General features: G+C 48.5%; 1 protein-coding gene across 1 annotated transcript in view; it reads right to left on the reverse strand.

Annotated features, from left to right (window-relative positions):
* Positions 1-24,666, reverse strand: part of LOC119382492 (AF4/FMR2 family member 4-like) — a 178,224-nt gene that overhangs the window by 68,167 nt on the left and 85,391 nt on the right. The window contains 2 exon segments of the mRNA XM_037650203.2: positions 949-1,162; positions 4,664-4,772. Coding sequence (XP_037506131.1) covers positions 949-1,162; positions 4,664-4,772 — 323 coding nt within the window.

Genomic DNA, 24,666 nt, shown 5'->3' on the forward strand with positions numbered 1-24,666 from the left:
AAGATCTGCCAACGATGCGCAAGTGCAGAAAGCACACCGAACTGCGAGCGCAGTCTGCCACGCTGTTAGCTGTGGGCACTTGTTGACACCTCGAGGCTGCCCATGGCTTTAGGCAATTATTTGTGAAAAGTGTTCATAAGAAATTAAAACATAAAAAAGAGCGGATAACGCTGCGGAAAGTGAATCTACCTAGCACAGCCGAGGACACTTGCACTTGGCTGCGCATAGCAGGGATGCACATACTCTTGACCATTTCTCCTCTGTTTACTTAAAGACTACTTAAAGATATGTTGAAGCAAACACAGAGGCAGACGGTGCTCGCAGTTCAGTGGGCTTTGTGCGCTTGCACATCGTTACCTTTCGAGAATATGAGACGCTACGAGATCCCGTGCTCAGCACTCTCGCAATACTGTAAAAAAAATTGCAAAGGTGTACACTGAAAACAAGAGAGAAATATTAACTTATTTAGTCACACATCGCAAACGCAGACGAAGTATTACTTTAAAATGTGGGTGTTCATGACATCTACAAACTTAGGGCCTGTGTAATGTGCAGCTGTGAACAACTCAGAGCACCAGGAATGACGATGACCTTCGAAAATAATAACAGGAGGCCAGTGCAAGGCCACTGTGCAGCTTATGCATTCAGGCTATACCTTACTAATAAAGGAGCACTCTTACGTTAACATTTTGCTATTATGGCATACAAACATGACATTTGCCTTGAAAATATGCATAATAACTTCAGCATTAGTGGCTCATTTTACAACGTCCATAAATGCCTACACAATAACAGCCGAACCTGTAGTCAACCACTCGTGCCCTTAGTTTTAAGTTTGCAAGGAGTAGGATGCTTGAGGCAAAACAATATGAAAACAGGCTGCTGCCTCATAACATGCTGCCCACTTCTGCGTGCAAATGGTGGAAGGTGGCAGCAAGCAGAACCCACCCGTGGCGTTGCCATTCCACGTGGAGGCCGTGCTGCTGCTGCCATTGACGGGGTTGCTAACGGCAGGTGGCGCCCGAGTTTGCGCGGCCGCATTGGTGCGCGAGATGCCAATCAGGTGGTTGGGATCGTGCGAGAGGAGCCGCTGCACCTGGTTGAAGTCACCCAGGGTGTTCTTGATGCGTCGGGACAGCTCGTCTTCCTGGCCCGGATCCACCTGTTAGGAGCGAAAAACCATTCAAGCTTCACGCAATGCATTCACACAGACAGTTAATTTTTCCTCAGATGGGTTGCTAACATCATGAATTCCCAGCCTTTCCTGAAGAACAAACAGTTACTGTCACTCTTCTTCTCCAATTATACATATGCTATGAAATACGTTTATCATGAAAGACGGGGTATTGGTTGGTCTTGTCTAAACTGCAAGTATGCTATGGAAGAAAGGGAGACAGCCATGACAACCCTCACAGCACTTTCTCCGAGAACTGAATCAAGCACCAAATCATCGCACACACAATATGATGCGTGGAGAAATGGACTGCTTCAAGAAGTAGGAACATCTATGACAACTTAGTGGCCCTTTTCGCTGCTATTATCATGGAGCACTTGTCCGCAGCCTATAAACCAACAAGAAATAGCACAATCTGTTACATTCTCTGTGTCCCATCTCTCTGCCTGTGTGCCTTCAGCTACTGGTGACACACGTATCACCGGACCTTTTGGCAAGAAGAGGTCCCAGGGTGTAAGTGAATACAGGTACCTCAAGCCTCAGTTAATAGAGAAATTACAAGCAGGCGCAGCTAAAATTTCCCTCAAATAACAGATGCTACGCAAAAATAAATTGTGCGAAAACAATATGACAACTGTGGGAGATGGAGCACAAAAGTGAAGAAATGTGCTACTGTCAGCAGCAATGTCAACAAGATTTTTGTACCCTTTGTTTACGAACACTCAGCAATTTTTTTATGACACTATTCTCATAGATGAGAAATCCTTGAACAGAGAATGCTGCTGGAGTCAACATTTTGACAAGTGGACTTGACTTCATCAAGGCTACCTTGACCTTCCTCTGAACTTCTGTCTTCTTTTGATTACCAATAGAGTTTTCTTGTTCTCTGATAAAATATTCCTAACAATACACCTGGAAATCGGTTAGTCTGCCTGAAAGCGAATTTCAAAGATAGTTTGCACACTCCTGTATCATGCCCTCGAATGTGCAACTTTTTACAGGGTACGCCCTGCTTTTGATGTCAGAGCCTACCTCGCCCTGCATGGTGACCCTTCAGCTCTGATACTGTTACTGAAATTGTTGCTGTCAAGCTCCGAGGAGTTGGCACAGCCCACCATGTAGTCATATGACATTGCCAGCCTCACTTTACTGGTGCTATCACTATGAGTACAGCGTTTACATTATTGTCTGGTAAGTTGTGACATCACAGCTGCCTGTTTCAGTTTCAACACAGTGTTCCTCTGTATGTGAGACAGAAGCAGCTCAAGCTCAGCCTGCACAGTGGGTACAACTGACGTCATGCCAGTGCGGAGTTTGTTCCCTAATACCTCATGAACCAAGGAATGCTTGCAACCATCGGCCACTTTGAATGCTGATTGTAGGCACAGGCGACATGTACACTGGTTGCACAGTATCAACTCTGTGCCTCAAATAAACAGATGCTGGTGTAGTCTGCCAGAGCTGGGCGAGTCTCCTCGTAAAGCCACCTCTTCTTCGTATGGTGATACTAACCATAGCTGAATTAAGTGTTTCAGTAAGCCCAACTGACACGCACTTGTCTTACCCCAAACTGCATATCACTATAAATAAAAACAATGAAAAAAAAAGCCATCCAATATTAACTTTACTTAGCTAATAAAATGAGACAGTACAATGTGTAACAAAAATAAACAATAATTCTCTCCGTAATAAGGCAAAGGTGAAGAAAATATCTGCTATCTTCATAGGTTAGCAAACTCACTCATGAGTCGACTCACTCAGACTCAGATTGAGCCGTGAGTCTTAGTCTCAGTGAGTTAGGCTGAGTAATAATTTCGTGAGTCTGAGTGAGTCCGGGTGAGGAAAATTATGGTGAGACTGAGCCCGAATGAGCCCTGAGGGCAAAATATATTTCATGAGTGAGTCTGAGTGAGTTTACATTTTTTTGCCGACCTATGGTCCTATCTACTCAACTACAGCATTACTATCAGCCTTATGACGACTCCCGTTTATACTCGCCTCTGCTCACACATACCTCAAAAAGCACCTAGCATTCATACACCATTTCAATACTTATTGATCAGAGCCATGAGTTACGAAGGGGGGCGGGGGACTTCCCTCTGGCAAAATCTTTCGCGGGAAGTTTTTTATAAAAATATCTCGTGTGAGTCATCTCTTTCAATAAAAATGTCCTCACTGGGTTGTAATCATTGATAACTCGTAATTGAAGGTACGAGATCAAAACGCGCCATGCAGAGCACCAATTACATGAGATAGTGATGTTAAAGAACCATGACAGTATAGTCGAAAAAGTTAATTAGACGCTAATGGAATCATGAGTCGACTCACTCAGAGTCAGATTGAGCCGTGAGTCTGAGTGAGTTCGAGTGAGCAATATTTTGGTGAGCTTGAGTCCGAGTGAGTTCGATTGAGAAAAATTTCAGTGAGTCTGAGTCCGAGTGGGTCCGGATGAGGAAAATTTTGGTGAGTCCGAGTTCGAGTGAGCCCTAAAGGCAAAATATATTTCATGAGTGAGTCCAAGTGAGCTCCACACTTTTCGCCAATCTATGGCTATCTTACCTTTTTGGTTATCTTACCTTTTGGCTATCTCACCTTATGGCTATCTTAACCATATAACAGTTTTTTTTCTTCATGATAACTTTCTTGCCCAGACTCTGCTAAAAAGCATATTCTAGAGAACAGGTCAAGATTAGCAAGACTCTACCGAAATTGTCTAGGGATGTCTACACGAGTACGCTACCAACAATGGAAATCCGTTGAGCAGCTAAAATTATGCTCCCTAGGCCGCCAGTGTAGGCCTATTCTAACCACCTTAAAGGGACACTAAAGGCAAATAACAATAATAATAACAAAAAGAACCTTCCGTGCATCAAGAGACGTAATCAAATGCTGTTTGTTCGTTTCTGTTTGATTCATGGAAAAAAGAACCTATTTGGCGTTGCCATGGGGAACGGCGCGCGTGGTTCAAAGGTTCCGTTTTCGCCGAACTGCGCTTCGCCCGGCGCCCTGCTTCGCTCACGCGGTCGCGTCTCAGCGGTAGTTCGGTATCGCGTACTGCCGCGTGTGTTTAGCGCGCTCGTGAAAGTCGCTCTGACAGAAAGTTCGACAAAATGCCGCATGCATGTGGTGTTGCCGGATGCCCGAATGGTGCACGCCGCCAGTGCCCGCCGCCGCGCAGTAAAGGCGGGCAACGTTGGGCACGGCAACAGTGACGCGAGAAAGACCGCTTTCAGGCGGGTGATTAGAAGTGCGCTAACGCGATGCGGGACACTAAAACGGGATTTTATTTCGAAATAAGCACTTCCTTGGCACAAAAATATCACTACGAGGTTTCTGGACCGCTATTTCAACAATCAACGACGACTTGATATTTGCCTTTAGTGTCCCTTTAAAGCATACTAACATGGGCAACCCAGCATCACACTGTGTAATGTTCGCAGCAGTAAGCCCCCCTTACGCTAATGTTTGCTCGTCTCGCATGTCCCATACCTTAATGGGGGCCCTGAAGATGGGATGTCCTCCCGAATCTCCTCCGCCCACACCCGCGCGAAGTGCGCGGGCCTGTCGCTCCCGCTCTCGAAGGGCATCACGCTCCACGCTGCGCAAAAAGCAAGAAGGCAGCACTGTTAGAAACACTGTCCCGACAGATCTGGGACCCCTACGAAAACTCCCAAAGTTTTGCATGCCAACGCCGCTATCTGATAAGGAAGCAGTGGGAGACTTCACATTAATTTTGGGGTCAGACGTGCAAACCAGCGACCACCAAGGGGAGATCAGCGCCCAAGTGTCGTAATATTTTGGGTCACGTCCCATACAGACCACCTTTTTCTCCCCAAGACCCTTTCTGCGGGAATCGACAGCAAACAATGCACATCTTACAAAAGCTTGCAGATTAGGCTGGTGATAAGATTTTACAAAAACAGCAGGTATAAAAAAGGTGCGTCCGGTAACCTTGAAATGTGTTGTTTTTCAACACTGTCGACATCGCGACGCAAACCTATATAGAGGTGTGCACCACAAATCAGGTGTATGCAAAACCCGTTTCCATCGACACGCGAGACACAACACAAATACGCCGTTACCTCTTCGGGCGATAAGAAACCATTATCGTCGTCGGACGCTCCCGTTTCCGAGCACCGAAATCAGCTGTACCGCGGACAGCGTGGCGCGATAACCTGCCTCAAGGAAGCCACTGCGCGATATGGCTAATATGGCCGCGAGATCGAGCGGAGTCGCCGCCTGGCGGCTGCTGGCTGAAGCGCGCCTGGTGTGGATTGCTCCATGCGTCGTCTGCTAGCCACGTTGTGTTTTCATGTGCGCGTACGTCATGCAGGGCGGTTTGTTCCGTTGCGTTAGTGCAACTTTAACCGCTTGTACGTATGCCTAACACGATGTAAAGAAGCATTTGGCCTTGATCGGCTGTATATGTACTGTAATAAGATCAGTGAGTGCACTTGTCAAGAGTGCTGTGTGTGGTCGTCGTACCCTCTGTTCACGAGTCATATCAGTGTAGGTGCCACTCTGTGGTCCAAGCGCATTGCAAAGTGCACCTGGTGTTGTCCTAAAGATGAGACGTATTAAATCTCATGTGAATATAGCCCTTTAGGGGCTTGGTGGTAAAAAAAAAAAAGGCTCTCATGCACTTGCGCGTTGTGGTTAGGTGTATAACTTCGGGACTGTCGTTTATAGGTTACGCGACGAGCTTTAGTTGTGTACGGACCTGGTCCCACTACATAGAAATATTTCTTTCAAGTCACGTCTGACACTTCGGTACTTAAATTGTCCTCTAAAAAGAACAGAAAAAGGAATGAAACGGAAATCACAAAACTGAGTTTCCTTGCGCAATTATAACTTGTGGCGAAATGTATACAAAGACACCCGTTTACTCAGATTAAGGTACGCGTTAAAGAGCCCTGATGGTCAAAATTAATCCATACGGCGTACTTTACATTTATGTCGTAGTAATTTCACGCGAAGCCACATCTTTTTTTTTTCTTTACATTATCTTGAGCGTTAGTGTTGCGTTGTTTAGATTAACTGAAGGCAGCGGACATTATTCTTATGAAAAAATGTATTTTGGTCCCGTGAAATAACCGGGCCTATGTTCCATTACTGTCGTGCAAGTAATCAATCGAAGAAAGTTCCGTGCTGTACAGTTACCTTTGTGTACTGTTATTGGAATAAAAACAAGCGTGTGCGTGTTAAACGTCTCCGCAGCGCTAAAGCGCTGTCAGCCACGTACATTTCCTCAGTAAACCCATAAACTGTCCTACATTTCATGGAGAACTGAGTAAGATATGCGGATGAATATTTGATCACGCAATGCACATAGTGCTATTTGAACTCATCGTGCAGGAATACGGGCTTCCTTTTCGTTGGGGGGTATCCAGATGAACAAGAAGTAAATAAATTCAGTCGCGCTACAGCAGTTCCTAGTAGGTGGAACACAAGCTAAACATGTACAAATAAAACAATAAGGAAACGTCCATCCATTGCGAAAACGCCGACTGTTGCCGAATGCAAGCAACCCGTTCGTTGGCAGAATGCGCTTCTCTCACAAGCAATAGTGACGTTCGGCGCGCTTCGTGCATTAATTCGGGAATGAAGAGCGCACATATTACCAGAAAGCCACAGTCAACGCATTTGGTTTGCCGGAAATCGGGTCAAATCGCTCACAAAGAAGCGTTGTTGTGTGCGTTTGTATACGCGCTAGCGCGGCGACGGTGCTGCCACCTGTAGCCCGATCTCGCGGCGATATTACCCACGCCTAGACCGGCCGGCAGGGCACATGAATACGTTGAGATGTCGTCGTTGGGCGGATACAAGCGACAGGCAAAACCACTCTTTTTTTTTGTGTGTGTAGTGTGAGTGTCTGCCTCTGTGCATGCGCAAAAACCGAGAGCAACACTGATGATGATGATGACGGTTTTGATCTTCTTCCTATGGAACTCACCGGACACAAAAATTGATAAAATGAAATCCACACCAGTTCCATAAACACCACTCGAATAGTTCAGTGTCCCACAGACCACCTTTTTTTAAAGTCTCACATCCGTGACTGAAGTCGCTGCCAGGCGGTGCACTGAAAGAAACGCATAGCGCTAAGCCGTGGCGCAGCTACGGGCTATGACAAGTCATTATTTATGCGTGGTGGGTCAAGTATAAACACAGCGCCGACATGGAATTGACGTTGTAGGAAGTCGTCACAGAAGACGCGGGACTGGCCTTCGGCTCAGTATTTATTATTGGCCGACATTTTGAGAGCTGGCAAAATCAGGTTATTCTGCGTACCTTGCGACCGCCACGTCGCACGCACTGCAAAAAGCTGTGATGAAAAAAATGAAGGTAAATAGCTCGAAGGGCTCGTTTTCAATAATAAAACTACGATATGATTACGAGGGACGCCGTAGTGGAGGGCTCCGGAAATTTCGACCACCTGGGGTTCTTTAGCGTGCACTTACATCTAAGTACACGGGTCTCAATCATTTTCGCCTCCATCGAAAATGCGGCCGCCGCGGCCGGAATTCGATCCCGCAACCTTCGGGTCGGCAGTCGAGCACCGTAACCACTAGACCACCGCCGCGAGTGAAGGGCCCGTTTTTGGCAAGAAGAATCTAACATTATTTTTCACAGATGGCGTTACGTAGCACGCGATCTTCCGCGAGTTGGTAGCTTACCAATAAACCCTCGCATGCTACCCTAAAGACTCGCTAAGAAATGAACGAAAGAAAAGAAGTGGATCGAGGGGGCCGTTCCTCGTTAAACGCAAGTCAACCTAATGAAGCCAACGGCCAAGGAAAATGCATAGGGGCATCTATTATTGGAGTCCAGTAATTATGATATAAGGAGAAAATGAACTAAATGAGCATCGAAACGCATCTTAGAATTGACTATTTTTTGAGCCTATGGCAAAGAGTGAAAACTAAACCATGAAGCCGCTTCAAGACGTCCTCCGTAATGCAAAACTGGCGTCGGCTATATGCGTGCGTGCAGCACCCACAAGCATCGCGAAATTTCTCGATGCGTTTCAATTGTGGCGCAAGCGGCGCGGCGGGGGGACAACCAGAGATAGAGAGAGAAAAGAACACGGCGCGACAGCGTCACGTAGCCGATGACGCCAGAGCTTCGCGCGTGCGCCACTTCCGCCACCGTTGCTCCCGAAGTCCGAGAAAAATAGCCGGCGCGACGGGGGTGCCCAGCGTACGCAGCAAAACAGGGCCACTGCAACGAGCTTTATCGCTCCATGGAGGGCGCCCATATTGTATTCGTTTGGCGAGTCACTCACGAAATACGATCCACGCGAATCCGGAATCTAAGTTTCGCGACAGTCTGACTCGACCGCAGTTCGTGCAATCGATAACTTTGATTTCGCTTCCGCTCCGGCACGATTCCGGCCTGACCTTCAGGTTACAACAGGAGCTTTGCCAGTGTCCGGTCTGTGCAGACACCTTCAGCCCGTGGATAGGCTCGAGTGCTTCCTAATAAAGCATGTCAACTGAGTCTTTAAAACAGATATTCCACCTCCTCGTCGAACGCTTTCGCAAAAATGGCGCAGCCGGGAATCGCAAGCGTCGCTCCGGCAGGCTAACTACGCAGCGGGCGCCATAAAGGTCGGCGCGGATATTCACCTCGGCGGCAGCAGCGGCACGTGCGACCACAGCCGCACATACAGCTGGACATTTTTCATGCAGGCCTCAGAGCGAGCAACGTTTTGTCCCCGTGTCTGCTACGGAGCAGCTCCGAAACCTAACAGCGAAGGCGACCGCGCAACACAGAACGTTGGCGTCGCACGTTAACCAACAAGACACGGGGGAACTGATTGCAAGCTTAAGGGAACCGACAAATGGCCAGAACTGCGATTAGATCCTGGCAGGAAATTAAAAGACCGTGAATTATGGTCACAGAGTGAAGCATACTTTTCGCGAGCTGAGTGAGATTCATATTTTTAAATCGCGTTTACAAGTCACAATAAACTGGTATGTCACGCAGCCTAGCGAAAGAGCCTTGAATGGATTATAGAGTCGTTCACACACACACACACACACACACACACACACACACACACACACACACACACACACACACACACACACACACACACACACACACACACACACACACACACACACACACACACACACACACACACGCGCGCGCGCGCGCGCGCGCGTGTGTGTGTGTGTGGTACGCTTTTCATGCGCACCGTAATTGGCAATCAAAATTACAGTATGAATATTATTACTTTTTATTATCCATTCCCGCTAAATTCTGCGCTGCTTACGAGGTTAAAAAAATTGCCCGCTGAGAAGCGGCGCTGCCTTCGCGGCGACTAGTGGAACATGCAGAGCCGCGACGCATGCGCGCGGAGTGCACGCATGCGCGGCAAACCACCGCGCACAAACACGAAGCGCTCTCGGGCTCGCCTCCCACTGTTAGCAACATGTGTTGTGTGTTTACTCCATAGTCGCCGGAGATGGAAAATGATGATTATAAATGTTTGACGGCGTTTTCTGCATTGCAATTCCGTTATTAGACACTCTGATCGCTTTCTGTTGCGCTAAAGAAAACAGGTATAATAAAGATCGGTTGTCGGTCCCTTTAACCTGTTAGCGACGGCGTACCAGTGACACGATACCAGCCCTGCCAGTGGCCAGGCGTCGAAGGACGGCGAGAAATGGCTTCCGAGTGCACAAAAAGGCCCCTTCCATTTGAGGCGCAACGGAGGAGCACCGAGAAAAACGATCGAGCTGCCAGATAACGATGCTCGCGCATTTGGAAAGACAGCCATGTCCATTCTCCTTCAATCTTTCTCGCACCATCTGAACGAGCAGTAAAGCAAGAATAGCGAGAAGGTTGCTTTTTTCCTCCACTCATCCTGGCCAAAGCGGCGGTTGTCGCTGGGAAAAAACACACGAGCCCGATGATTACAGATTCGCCGCTATCGGAAAAAAATGTGCGCACCAGCACATCGCTGGTCCCTTAGTCCAGCGCCGCAATAACCCGTTTGGGGACAGCCAGAAAACAAAAGGCCCAACATGCACAGCACGCCGCAGCCCGGCCACCTCATCGGTCAAGTCTCGAACAAGATGTCTGCTGCGGCGGCGCCTTCCGGCCCTACAAGGGCGTCCTTTCGCGGCGGCGTCGCAGCGCTCCGCCGCCGACAGTCACGGCGCCGGGGTGGATTCGTGTATATTTGGAAGCGCGGCGGCTCTGACAGGCTGCGGGCACCACAAATTCACGCTCGTTGAGAGAGCAGCCACCGAGTTGGGATCTCTCCAGATGGGAGGCGGGGAGCGACGCCTGAGCGACCGTGGACGAATGCGCTGAGAAAGATTCGATAACTGCCGTAAAACGACGACCCCAATTGTTGTTACACATGAACAGAAAGCGCGACAAACAACGCAAATGCTTACTCAGAAGTACTAATGATAATCTGGTGATGAGAAATCTTTGAACAAGGAATATCGCTGGAGCCAAGGCTTACACACGAGGCATCAAACGTGATAGAAACTTGAGCACAGGAACATAGCTGCTTTGACATCAACGCGAGAAATTGAATATAATAATATCTGGGTTAACGTCATAAAAGCACGATATGATTATGAGAGACGCCGCTGTGGGGGGATCTGGAAATTGCAACCACCTGGGGTTCTTTAACGTGCACCTAAATCTACGCACACGGGCCTCAAACATTTTCGCCTCCATCGAAAATGCAGCCGCCGCGGCCGGGATTCGATCCCGCGACCTTCGGGTCAGCAGTCGAGCGCCATAACCATTAGACCACCGTGGCGGGGGCGAGAAAATGAAAGACAGATATGAAAGAGAGACCGAACGCACAGACAGGCGCAAACGAAGAACAATGTAGAAGAAAGTTATAAGGTTTACATGGGTCACGGATAAAACGTGGACCAATTCGAAAGAACTAGGTGTAAATAATATAATAATATCTGGGGTTTAACGTCCCAAAACCACGATATGATTATGAGAGACACCGTAGTGGAGGGCTCCGGAAATTTCGACCACCAGGGGTTCTTTAACGTGCACTTAAATCTAAGCACACGGGCCTCAAACATTTTTGCCTCCATCGAAAATGCAGCCGCCGCGGCCGGGATTCGATCCCGCGACCTTCGGGTCAGCAGTCGAGCGCCATAACCACTAGACCACCGTGGCGGGGTGAAAGAACAAGGTGTGTGGACAACACACGGTAAGACTAAACGACTGAGAGCGGAAGTTCAGAACGTGGAACCAGCTGCTGTATTCATGAGCGCAATGACTGCAATCTATAAAATACGAAGAGTTATCGTAGGTAGTGGTCGCTTAAACAATCATCCAGTGCGCGACCTATAGCGACGTATTAATGATGTGCATGTATCAGAACACTAGTGTTGTGCTTCCTGACATAAGGGCAACAAGCGTTCGGAGCTCAACTTGGCAGAGATCAAACGAGCCTGCCAGTACGATGCAGCACTGACTTCACTAATGAAAATAAATACTAAAGATAAGGAAGGATGAAAAGAGAGCGTGCCCGCTACCTGACAACGGAAAAACAAAAACAATGTTACCGTTTTGGGCCATGCTGAGCGCACCTACGGAGGTAAATTCTACGAAACTATAGACCGCGAACACGTCATTTCCAGCTGTCCGACGGGAACCGTCCGATAGTACGAGCCATATAAAATATCGCTTAGCGCAGAAAAAGGAAGAAAAAAAAATGATGGAATGGACAAGCAAGGGGTGCGCTAACAGCATAAACCGACTAGCCCAGCAACAAATGCTATACTGGCCTTTCGACAGGTGATACAAAATATTATACGAGCGGGGAACCAAGTACAGTGAAGCCAGCGAGAGAGAGAGAGAGAGAAAGCGCTCGACGGTAGAGCGACGCTTTTTCGCCGAGGGAGCGACGGTTGCAACACGGAACATAACTGAGGCTTCGGGCGATTTCCTCCTCGCCGCACCAAAAGAGGCCACGCTGCTGCACGCCGACCGACCGGTCGACGCCCGCTCGATTAACTTCGAATGGTTTCACACTGCGCTGCCGCGGTATTTATGAACGCCGGTATGAACCACGCCTACGCACACCGCTCCCCGTTGGGTTCACATTTCACCTATGAACCGCAGCGACACGGTGACGTGTGCTTGCGCAGTGTTACGTCAACGCAAAAACGCGACAGTTAACAGTAGTGTAAACCACGCTCTGCGAAAGTCCATGCCTGCACAATAAATATTCCAGCCAGAAAGCAAGCTAACAACGAGCAAGGACAGTGCCTAAGAATTACGACGCCGTTATTTTCTGGCTTCGTCTTCAGAACAAGAGGTCGGCAATTCATTAAAGCGGGGGGCATGATGCCCTACATCGGCAGTAATAACGCCATTCTTGCCTTCTCGTACGGAATGTAACTGATCCCAGTCCTATGCTCCTCCCCGCAACAGCCACGGTGCACATGTCAAACGCAACACATATACCTATGGCAAATCACTTCTGCGAAAACCCGCAAGGTGGAGGTAATCGTCCATTCGCTTATAGCACTAAGGTGCAAAGGACGTCTATACGGAGATCCATACGCCGTGTGGATTTCCTTTGAAGCTTTGTGCTACCATTGGATGGACGAAAATTCTGCCCTTTTGTTACACGCACACAAGATAGCTTTCCCCGTAACAAAGGCTACGATGTTATAACGATGACGAAACACGACACGCGCTTTGCACAGCCGACGCTATTCCGGAGGGTCCGACGCGCGCCCCACAAAAGGCGGGCGGGCGACTACGGCGGCGACAGCAGCCACGGACGGTTTGACGAGAAACAGGGCCGACTCGGCGGCGCGCACTTCCGCCTTCAGAGGTTGTCCGTAGAGGAGAAGACGCGATGAAAAAGTTAGAGAAAGAAGTAAAGCCTAAAGTGTAGAACCCCCGGCCGGCATTGGGTAGGCCAGGCGTGCCGCGCCGCGGAAGATACGTAACGCTGCAGCGTTCGCACCGGCGCACACATCGACCATGCGGCCCGTGTCAGCTGCGGGAGAGATTAAAAAGCAGGCGAGAGGGGCTGAGCGGATTTCCGGAGGCCATGGCGAGACGCGCATCGGCGGTCGAGCCTCCGGCGGTGCAGGTACTACGCGCGAACGCCGCAAGGACGTTCTGCTCGATACGAACGGCGTAAACTTGAGGGGGAAGAGAACGTGAAAACATATTTAAAACACCAGTGGGAACAACAAGAGAACCACCGACGCTACTACTATACCGCTGACGAGACGCGTTCCGCAATTAAATCGAACGCAGCGCTCACAACGCAATCAAGTGAGAGACATAGATATAGGCTCGGTGGTAATGCTATCCCGTTATTGGTCGTGGTTTTCGCCGATATCTTGCGTTGCGTATAGGGCCCGCGGCATATGACTAATATGCCAAGTGTAACAACAGAAAACGCAGTCGCGAGAGAGCGCCTACACTCTTAAAAAAAAAGTTAGGAATGTAGCGAAGCCTTGGAACTCTCCCACAGCCAGACTTGCTGAAGAGTGTCGCGAACTTGCCAAGACCTTTACTACACATGACCAAGAGCGGCAGAGGAGCATTCGTGGTGACACAACCACCTCTGAGCCCACATTCCTATAGCGCTCGTATGGCTCTCGACCCTACCACTGCAACTGGCCTCTCTTCAAAACGACTGCCCAAATACGAAGCGCCCTACCGTGCCGTCGAACGCACATCCCCTGTAAACTACCTGGTCGAACCCATTGAACCATCTTTGGACATGCGCCGTCGAGGGCGCGACATTGTCAACGTGGAGCGCCTCAAGGCTATGACCCGCTCATAGTGACAAGCTGTTAGGTCGCCAGGCCGCTCCCTTTTCGTACCCGGGGTAATTGTAGCGAAGCCTTGGAACTCTGCCGTGGGTCGTCCTCTCCAGCACCTTCTAGTGGGTCGCCTTCTTCGGCTTCTTTCGGAGAGAACGCAGCTCGTGCTGAGAGTCGGTACCCGCCTTGACTGTCGCTGTCGTGCATCATCGCCGAGTGCCCGCCAATAAACGTCTTTACAGGAAAAAGCTTGTAACCACGAGCAAATATTTAGTAACAGCAGATGTTACTAGCTTTCTTGGACCATTACCAACTCTTTTTGCCTTTTTACTACCTACGTTAGCAGAAGTTGCAACGGTTACTACCTCTTGCGTACCGTTACTAACTTTTTGCCATGCATGCACCTGTTAAACGAACTTGTTAAACGAATCTTAGAAGTTAATATTACGAGCTTTTTACAACGTATTTACTAGCACGGGGATCCATTCAAGTTCACTGAGGCGATATCAGTAAGCTTAGTACCCCGTCTTGGGTCTTGTATATTAGGACACGTTGAGGCGATATTACGCAAAATAGATATAACATATTGTTTGTCTTAATATGTTTGATTAAAAGTCCTACGCTACGTTACCTCGCGCACCTAATAAAATTGTACGCTATATAAATATAGGCGCATAACAAACTATTCATCCTAAAGCCCAGCTGCTCACCGGCAACAGCTACGTTCCCCAGAGGTAGGGCTATAAGTACTCCTGGAACCGCTTATGAATTATACGTGCCGCGTAGCCTTGTCGTTGTGTGTGTGCTGTTCTGATTCGTGACATTCTGTGCATAATTACCTGATGATATATCGTAATGTTGATGCTCGCGAATTTGACCGCTACAAAACAAGTGATTCGTGAGGCGAAAGAGTCACGGTTACTACTGTTTTTCGGGGGTTAGTAACCGTTACTACCTATATTTTACTAGTTAGCAACGAGAAAGGTAGTAACCGCTACTAATTGCGTTTGTAGCGGCGAGAGTAGTAACGGTTACTAACCTCCCCTTTACTAACCGCACTTATTAACAGGGTAAAATCCGTAAACAGGGGTGGGGGTGGGTGGGGGGTGGGGGGGGCTCGAGCCGACGTTTCGACAAGTGGACTTGTCTTCTTCAAGGCTGGAACTCCAACCTTGAAGAAGACAAGTCCACTTGTCGAAACGTCGGCTCGAGCACCCACCCCGTTTACGGATTTTTTCATCGCAAGCTTCCATCTTCCACTTCCTGCCGGTTTTTTGGATTTACTAACATGGTAGTAACATATCTAACAAGTAGTTAGTAAAGTGAAGTTAGTAAGTGCTACAACCTTTTTTTAAAGAGTGTATACGTTCTCTGAAAAAAAGAGATCAAGGAAGACCTAGAGCCGAACTTCCTTGGCGTGGCATGAACGCACATGTGGACCGGCAGACCCACGTATATAGTCTCTGTATCTCTCTCTCCGCAAGCTAAACGCGACGTCTGGTGGAGTCACCTAAGGTTAATATGCTTTGTAGCAAGTGCCGATTAAAATGAGAAACCCGGCTCCAGTTTGAAGCACAGGAGCTTACAGAGCAGTTTATGCCACTCAATTCCGTCCATGCCAGAAACGAGTATGCTCAATACCAGACCTTCCCCCTGTCGCTCATGGGCCTCAACAACGCAGAAAACAAGGCGGCCACATCCCCCTTTGTTCGCATTCAGTCTTCATCGCCGAAGACACAGCGAGCGATCAGAAACCGAAACATTACTGCATCTGTCGCGTCAGAGGATGCGCCGCTGCGCGGCTCCAAGGACAACAAAGTGCTTTGTTCCACGTTGACGCGGGGTGGTCCCTCCGCGTCCATTGAATGCCTGGTTAAAAGGCGGCGCCAGCCAGATCCTAATCTAAACCGGTCCGTTACGGTCCCTTAACGAAGCAGCGCAACCGCCCGAAACAATGCACGACCGGCCGCCAGCTCCGCGGCAGCTGCAGAACGTCGCAAGGTTTCCCATAACGGTCGATTAATGCCTCTGCTGCAGACATGACCGAGAAAAGCAATCGAATGGCTCAGGTGTGGTTGATTACCGCGGCGAAGGCGCAAGCGTTTCTTGGTCATTACGAAATCTACTCACGAGCAAATCGTTTATAGATTTTGCTCGTACTTGCATGGCAAGCACAAACACGGCCTGTGGTTTCTGAATCATGAAGATCATCACGAGTTGAACTACTCGTACGCTACCTTTAAAATGCGCCACTATCAGTTTTAAAAAACGATTAACACCAAGACCACTATCTTCCGTTTTTCCTAGAGGGCTGAGCAACTCGGGCAATTAGCAGATATACTTCACAGTGGATTGGGAAACACGTCACCGAAGTAATCCTATAGGATAGATTAACGTCAATGCACGCGCTCAGATAGTGTACCCTTGCGCCACAAAGCCCCACTAATCAATCAATCAATCAATCAATCAATCAATCAATCAATCAATCAATCAATCAATCAATCAGATAGTGTGGCTTTGTTTATGAACAGTGACGAATGGTACAACTGACTACGAGATTGGACTGTTACATACGGGAAAAAAGAAAGAAAAGTCTCCCTGTGCCATGAACGTATACACTACAGCAAACGAAGTCGACAGCACGCTTGGAAGCACACACGTATTGCTTCTACAACACCCGCACGGTGTAACAAATCAAGTTTATGCAATTAAATCACATCTTGTTTTATTTCTATCGACCAAGTAACAGATACAGGAGCCGCTGAAGGAAGCTGTGACAGTCAGCCTGACAACCCTCCCACCTCCTTCTCTTTTTTCCTTTTTCAACAGCAGGAGGGGCAACAGATATACATTCATTTGCGAAAACTCATCAAACGCACACTGGTTGAAGAAAAATTTGTCTTGACATATACGCAACTGTCGTAGCGAAACATCACAAATTAGCGACAGCTCTTCAAATGGGGCTCACGATGCACACAAGGACGAGCCCAATTTTTAGGCCAGTAATCACCGCCACCCTCGCAGTGAATACTTTTTCGCGAATTTCGCGGTAGGTGCACGCTGGCAAATAGGTCCAACTGAGCCATTTTATACACATGTAAAGGGTGTCTGGTACCGCGTGTAAATCGACACCGTTCCATGGATCAAACTACCGAGTCGGCTGCCTCGGGGGATTGCAAGCTCCGCATAACAACGGCGGAGCCAAGTGGCCCGACCGTAATCCGGACCGAGTCTGATGCCACCAGGGAGGCGAGGTCAGTCAACCACGGCCGACGACGCTTCCTCGTGCAGACAACGGGAGCGGAGGGCGCACGCGCGTCCAGGGAGAACCGACGGGCCCCGTGAAGGAAAAGCCGCGACCACGTCGCTGTGGGCCGAACGCTAAACATAGCACGCGAACCCGGTGGGGCTCGATGACACTGCCGCTGGCTGCTCAGGCCGAGACAGAAAGGGCGACACGCGCCCCCGGCACACCTTGCCGTCTCAAAAGCTATCGCCGCCAACGGCCCAACTCGGGGCCCCGCCCATCTCTTGAAGAAGGGGTTATTTATCAATGCGCCTTCCAATGCGTGACAACGGCCGTGTAAAACGGACAAAGTGTGGAGCGGGTTCGAGAATGTTTTATACGTGCGGTTTCATATTCAACGTCCAACTCGTGACGAAATAGTCCGCGCCTTTCCGCCCTTTATTATGCCGACTGCTTTGTAACAATGCTTTTTTTTTTTTTCTGTCGTCATGGCACTGCACTGCAATCTTGGGAAAGTGGGTCTGGCAGGATCCAGTGCCATGATGGTATATGCGGCTACACACAATGGCACTACGACAGTGAGACGTTGAAAATGCGTGCATTACGCGCCCCAGGACGAGTAACGAACGAAAACCGAGTCTCGCAAATTATGAGCATTCCTCGCGGATCGCAAACAACGTCAACTGAACGGAATTGTCGACTTAACGAAGGAAACACGCGACTTCTATGAACTTATTCCTCAGACTCCCGATATACAAAACTCAATTTGCTGGAAAGCGGGAAACGCGTTTGCGAACAGCATAAGACTAAGGCGTGACAAGGAACATGCATTGCCTTGGGGACCGGGCGTGCTACATGGATATTTTATTCCTATTACTATTTATTGCTTCTTTTACTATTTTTTCAAGAATGTACTCGAGAAAGTGTTCGTGAATGACAGTATTAGGCACAAGTACACAACTCCCAAGACACTCACAACCACTGATATAATGTTCCACGTTGTTACGACCGCTTTGAAAGGAAAACGAAATCACGAACTCCCTTCCAACGCCACAATCGCAACGGGGGAAGAAAAAAAGAAAAAAAAAAACAAAGAAGCGAACCGCGTTTCAGCAAATCCTTCCTGTTAGTCCACTTCATTTCCACTGCGTGATTGGTGAACTCGACAAGGAGTCATATTCAGTTCTCGTTATCGCAAACACCGGCTGCTCAATCAGGCATAACACGAACTCTCCTTTGCAGCGCGGGCCCATTTACATACAAATCAGGCATAGCGCGTGCATGCGTGCGTGAAGCTCGTCGATGAAGGTTAAAAAAAAAAAAAGGTGGAGAAGGGCGTGCAAAGGAAAAGGAGGGCAAAACCACAGATCCCTTCGTTCCCGGGAACTCATCAGTGGGCGTGCGCACGGTAGCGTGAATTTCTCGGGAGAGCCACGAGCTTTAGCCGCGAGTGTCGGGCGCGAAGGGAGGCAGCCGGGATATAAACTTCTGCACTGCGACGATTTCTCTTTGGCCAACAAAGAGCTGATCAAGCAACGAAAGAGGCTACACTGTTAGCAAAAATAAGCCGAAATGGGAGTAAATGGCTTGTCCTCTAGCGCACGCCCTGATGGGGGTTTTAAAAACACCGTCCGGACGGAGTAAAAATTTACTCCCCAACAGGACGGGGTTTTTTGGATGGACAGAGGGGAGTTTTGTTTACATCCATAGGGGAGCTTTTCCAGGTAAATATGGGAGTAAACTTTTATAACTATCAAAAAGAAAAAATGCTTTTCGCTCTTTAATTAAATTAGCATCGAAACTCGCAAACTTGATCACACGTACACAAACATGCACACAACGTTCGCAAAGTAATACAACACTCACACTGACAACAACTCACCACCAGCGCCTCACAACAAACTTTGGTCACCGAGTATATATAGGCACCACATCTTGACCTCCAATGTGTCTCAGATTAGACACTTCGTTTCCCCGAAATTAAGCAACAACATTCATGGCGTACGTGTAAATTTGTGATGAGCTTATAGATACCACTGAGGCACACCTATCTTTTACTATAAACCCGCCTAACATTCAACGCCTTCTTAATTAGCGAATTTGATTATCAGCTGGCACTCTGTCGCATGGGATGTATCCGCCTTAGCAGTACTGTGCGTGAGTCTGTAAAATGCACATAATCCTATACGAACCACGAGCGGCCGTGCACGAACGCTTCAGCGGCACACATTCACGAGCAACACCGGCGAAGAAATGCGTCGCCCCGCCGGTATACCGCGTTGTGGCCGACGGCGTCGCTAGGCCTCTCCCAGGAGTACGGCACGGCTATACGATGAACGACAGCTCGCGATCACAAAATACTTGCTGCTGTACAGTTTTCGTCGCCGTTTTTTTACACACACACTGCCGCTATCCGAGTCCGCTGTCCGCGTTAAGGTATACGGAGCGATGCACTTGCAACGAACGAGACGGCTCGTAGTCGCGGTTTCTGTTGCTCGCAGTACATCGGCGATCGCACGTTGGTTCAATCTGTCTCGTATCGGCGCTCGCCTTCTCGCTAGACGTTTGACAGCGGTGGTTGCATGGCGCAAAAGAGACAATTTAAGCTTATTCATTCCATTAGCTTTTATTTTCTGTGAAACATATTCTTTGCTTCACCGGCGGCCGGTGCGAGCTCGTAGAACTCACCACGGCGACCGGTGTGGCGGTGCGAGTGCCGGCTTGGTACCGACGACGTAGCGAAGCCTTCTTACCGCTTAGAAGTTGCAGCCGGTGAAACATCAGTTCGGTGACACTCCGAGAAGCAAGCGTTGCCGGTGGTCGGGGCGAGCGCGTCGCCGGCGCAGCTCTCACACCGGCCGCCGGCCGGCTTGTTGCCGACGACGTAGCGAAGCCTACTTCTTACTGCTTCGAAGTTTTAGCCGGTGAAACTCCAGAAACAACCCGCTGACGATCGCAACAGCTTACTTTTGTTACCGATGAAATTATTCTTCGCAGTTCTTCATAACTCGGCACGTTAAAGCGAGGTATCCGTGGCGTGTCGGAGGCTTGCACTCGTGTGCATGGGCACTGCCGCTTGACGGGAGAATAAACACGGGACAGCCAGCTCGATGTGTTCGCGGTCGGACGCTGGCGCGAGTTGAACTTGTCTCTAACCAGAACGGTTCAGTGGAGAAAATAGTCCTACACGTCTACACAAACCAACCGGCCGTTGCAAATCCTCGCTGCAAATCGTCGCTGCAAACAGATGCCCGTACACACGCGCACATTCACACACGCACGCACATCACGACCAAAAATGGTTTCTAAAACTCCCATAGGGAGTTTCTAACCACGTGACACGCACGTCACGACCAAAAATACTCCCATAGGGAGTTTCTAACCACGTGATCTAAAACTCCGTGGGGAGTTTAACAAGGTCATGTCGTTCATAAACTCCCTCATTAAGCAAGGGGTGTTTTACGACGACATGTGCCGACTTCACCCCGCTACCACGGAGTAAATGATTGGGGCATGGGGGTTTTAGGGGCTCATATGCTGGAAAAGCTCCCATCTCGGCTAATTTTCGTTTACAGTGTATTTAGTCAGGAAATCCGATCGCTTCGGCGGCACTCTGCATCCGTGCCTCCTCTGTCTTCTAAAGCGCCGTTCGAAATATGGTGTTTGACAAGATGGGCTTGGCTAATAAAGGAAGGACACGAAACTACCTAAAGACGTTAGCGAGAAGCCGTTTTCGATTATACGGAATACGATACGCATATCGCCCGAAACACGATCGATGAATGCAGCAGTACGAGCGGCACATACAGTGTAAAGTACGAAGTTATTCGCACCGATACTCCTAACTGCATAATGTCAGCTCGCGGTGCAAGAAAGTGAAAACGGTCTCGTAACCGGACTCCTGCTCCGTATTGCATTTCGTACTTGTGCTACAGGTATGATATCATGAACATAATTGAGGCTGCGCGTACGGAGTCACGTGTCTGCCTTTCGAGTTCTGGCATTTCATTTCTAGAAAATGCGTCGCCTAACTGTTTCAACTGGCACTTTTAGAAGATGGTAACGCGTTTATTTCTCTTTCTCCTACACGTACGCTAACTCTACGACGCCGCACGGTCACAGACGACGAACTGACACTTTTCAAGACTGCGTATAGCTTACTTGCGAAAGTAATGCGGTATGTATCAGTTGTAACAGAACACAGAAGGTAGTGAAACAACACTAAATAAAAACGAGAACTTTCCATACTACGCCCTTCTTAGGTCTAATCATTATTTGTCACCACTATATGGCGATGAATCAGCCGGGATGTTTGAAAGTAGCAATTTCATTCAGAAGAACCGTAATACTGACATCTCTGCAGTAATGTATAATGTTCTAACTACTGTTACACAAACGTTTATGGTCTTGCTCATCTACAAACTCTGCTCGGCACAATGCGACTGTGCGAACAGAATTGCTGAGCAAAGTTTGACAGTTTACTTAGAGCGTTCGATCTCTCGACCTGGAGTTCAATCCCAGGACTATGACCAGGGTGAATGACAGTTCTTGATTCCCGATATTCGAGAAGCAGCAGTGCAAAAAACACGACAGATGGCAAAAGCCCAGCAAAATGTGGAGCATGCGACTCGCATGCTCTTCGGCAACAGCACCAGCTTCAAACGAACGGACTGCACAGAACTGAACGTGTAAGTAAAGTCACTGACTACAGGATCACTAGAGCGATGAATTATTTTTGAGCGCCTTATTTTCGCTAATTCTACGACGATAGGTTCATTATTAAACGAGAAAATGAAGGGTTAGAGTTACGTTCTCTATTTACTTTTTTTTTGTTCTGTTTGGCCACATTAGCGAAACAAAATTTCTTCAAAGGAGTGGTGACAGAAAATTTGTGAACCATCAGTGGCTACTGACTCGTTAATAGCGGCAACGGAACTCATTTGCCCCAACGCGACACGAATGTTTAACTATATGCTCGAAGAGCACTCGGTGACCCCGTGAAGTAGTAGGCCTACTTGTTAACAAATACTATAAGGTGACCGCGAGAGCCAGTGACGTCACTGGCCAACTTCTGCCATGTTGTCGGCGCTGCTGTTTCGTCTGTTGTGTTAGCGTTGCGCGTCCTTGTTTCCTCATTCGTCAAACAACGTTGCTTGTCTAGTGCGGCGATGGACGAAAGAGCTGGGAGGAGTGTAAATCAGTCAGAAAAGCTCGATTCACTTTGCGAATCTCGCCGGTGGCTGCGATTTTGTTCTTGTCGTCGTCGTGCAACTGAGGCGACGTTTTCCGTGAGGCTTGGAGCAGCCGCAGCATTAGATGTGCTGAAACATTTTCGCTTCGATCATTTGTAAAATAGCAGGCTGAGAAGTGACGAAGGAAGCAGTGAAATCACAACATTGGTGCTCTGTAACCGTGTTTATGTGTAATATGCAAGTGACGTGATGTATACTTTACTGACTCGTATTTAGATTGCGCAACGCTGCGTTCTCAGGGCATATCAATCCCATGTACGCACGTCTGAAAGCCAAAGCAGTTATCTGTACACTACGCAATACGATCCCGGCAGTAGAGAGCTTTAGTTTGTAGACTTCCTAACGTTTGCGGATACCTGGTTACCGGAGCTGTTGACGGCTGCAGCAGTAGCAGCAAACGCGGAGCCGGTAGCGACATCTTGTGGCGTTTTGTGCAACTACAATAATTTTTTTTTTCTGTTATCTCCGTCGCGTTGCTGTTCTTGTCGAAAAAAAAAACGCAATGAAAATACTGTGAGTTGCCTAATTATCTCCCTGCTAATGCTTTACACAGAGTCAGTAAGCGGGCAAGTCGCTGCAATGTTATTTTGTAGGTCTCTGGTTAGGCTATGCATAATCAGGTGTCGCCACCAGCGCTGTCCGTCTATGTCCGTCTCGTACACGCCTCCGGTAAACCGGCCAGAACTCGTGACGTACGTTGTTTACAAAAAGGCCCCGCACGATGACATCATCGCTTTTTGCTTCTGTTTCCGATTCCGCACTTTCACGAACTTCAAAACTCAATTAAGATACTTTTTAGGCTGTATTTGTGGCTGATATTGTACAGATGGCACCTATATGCACCCATTAGTGTGGTGCACCTGTTAAATTGTGTCCCAATTTTTGTGCCACTATTCTTTTAAACATTAGCCAAATTTAAGAACAAATGTGCTTCATCTTCACCGATTAATAACTATGTACGCCACAGCAGGAGCCGTGAAAATCTATGAGCTCACAGCGAGGCGGTGCGGGAACTTCTAGGTGACGTCGCCACCTGCATTTTCTTTTTGCTTATTTTCTGGTTTAGCAAGCGTCTTCTCGCGGCAACAGTGCATGGTTTAGGTAATGTAAAGGGGTGATTTACTTGTACGAGAAAAATCGTTGTTGCCTTTAGTGTCCCTTCGAGCACTCCACACGCATAATTTCGGAGGTTTGCAATAACACGTTCCTTGCAGTCGAGTCTATAGTAACATCAACCTGACTAGCCGATAAATGTTGAGGTAGGCCCGACGTGAAAGGTATACGGTCATGCAGGATGAAAACTGCGCGCTCCTTTTCAGAGTCGACTCAGCGACCCCCGGCAGCGCCTGTGAGCGCGTGCGCTCAGGGCATAACATCTGCGGGTTGAACGAACCCGCGCTCGCTCATAATCTTCGTGCTTGTGGTTTTGTTCCCTACTATGCATTTGCCATCTGTCGGCTCAGGTTAGAAAGTAATCGCACTTTTCTAAACGCACGAGGCAATGAGTACACATTTACACTACGCGCCTGCAGCAATTATAACACAGCATTTTGCAGAACGTAGTCATCTGCAATGATGCCAAGTCATCCGAAAACACCGAGACGATGTTTAGGTACAAATCGATATCACAGTGGTGGTCAAGTGGTTAAAGCGTCCATCTCCAATGAGGGAGGCACTGGGTTCGATTCCCAGTGGTGCCGGGCACCCACCGGCTCGCTTTTCTAATAGGAACTGATACCCCGGCCTGAGGCTCGGTGCTGTTGGTGCTCATGAAGAGGTGGCCTCTCCTTTGCGATCTCCTCTTCCATCTACTCCCAACGACGGTGCGCAGTGTTCCCTGATTTGTGGTTTCCCAAGACATATCAGAAGACACTATACTGGTGTGGGAAACTAAACTACGTTGCCCGCGGCAAGACACTAGCTGACCGCCCCTGTCTCGCACACCCGCCTGACAGGGAAGAGTTTGTGAGATGCCTATTAGCTCTACTAGCTAACGATGAAGTAGAAATATTTGCGACGCAGTACTGAAGTCACGTATTAGGCTTCTTTTAGCAACGAATGAAAGCTTATTGCACGAAGACAATGAATTACCAGTGCGCGATTACGCAAGTCTGCCTTTGCGGAGTGAACTAGTGCATGTGCATTGATATTACTTATCGGTCACCATCGCAGGGCGTTACTGCGCGGAGACAATGAATGCGA

This window comes from Rhipicephalus sanguineus, chromosome 2, assembly GCF_013339695.2.
Source record: "Rhipicephalus sanguineus isolate Rsan-2018 chromosome 2, BIME_Rsan_1.4, whole genome shotgun sequence".
NCBI lineage: Eukaryota > Metazoa > Arthropoda > Arachnida > Ixodida > Ixodidae > Rhipicephalus > Rhipicephalus sanguineus.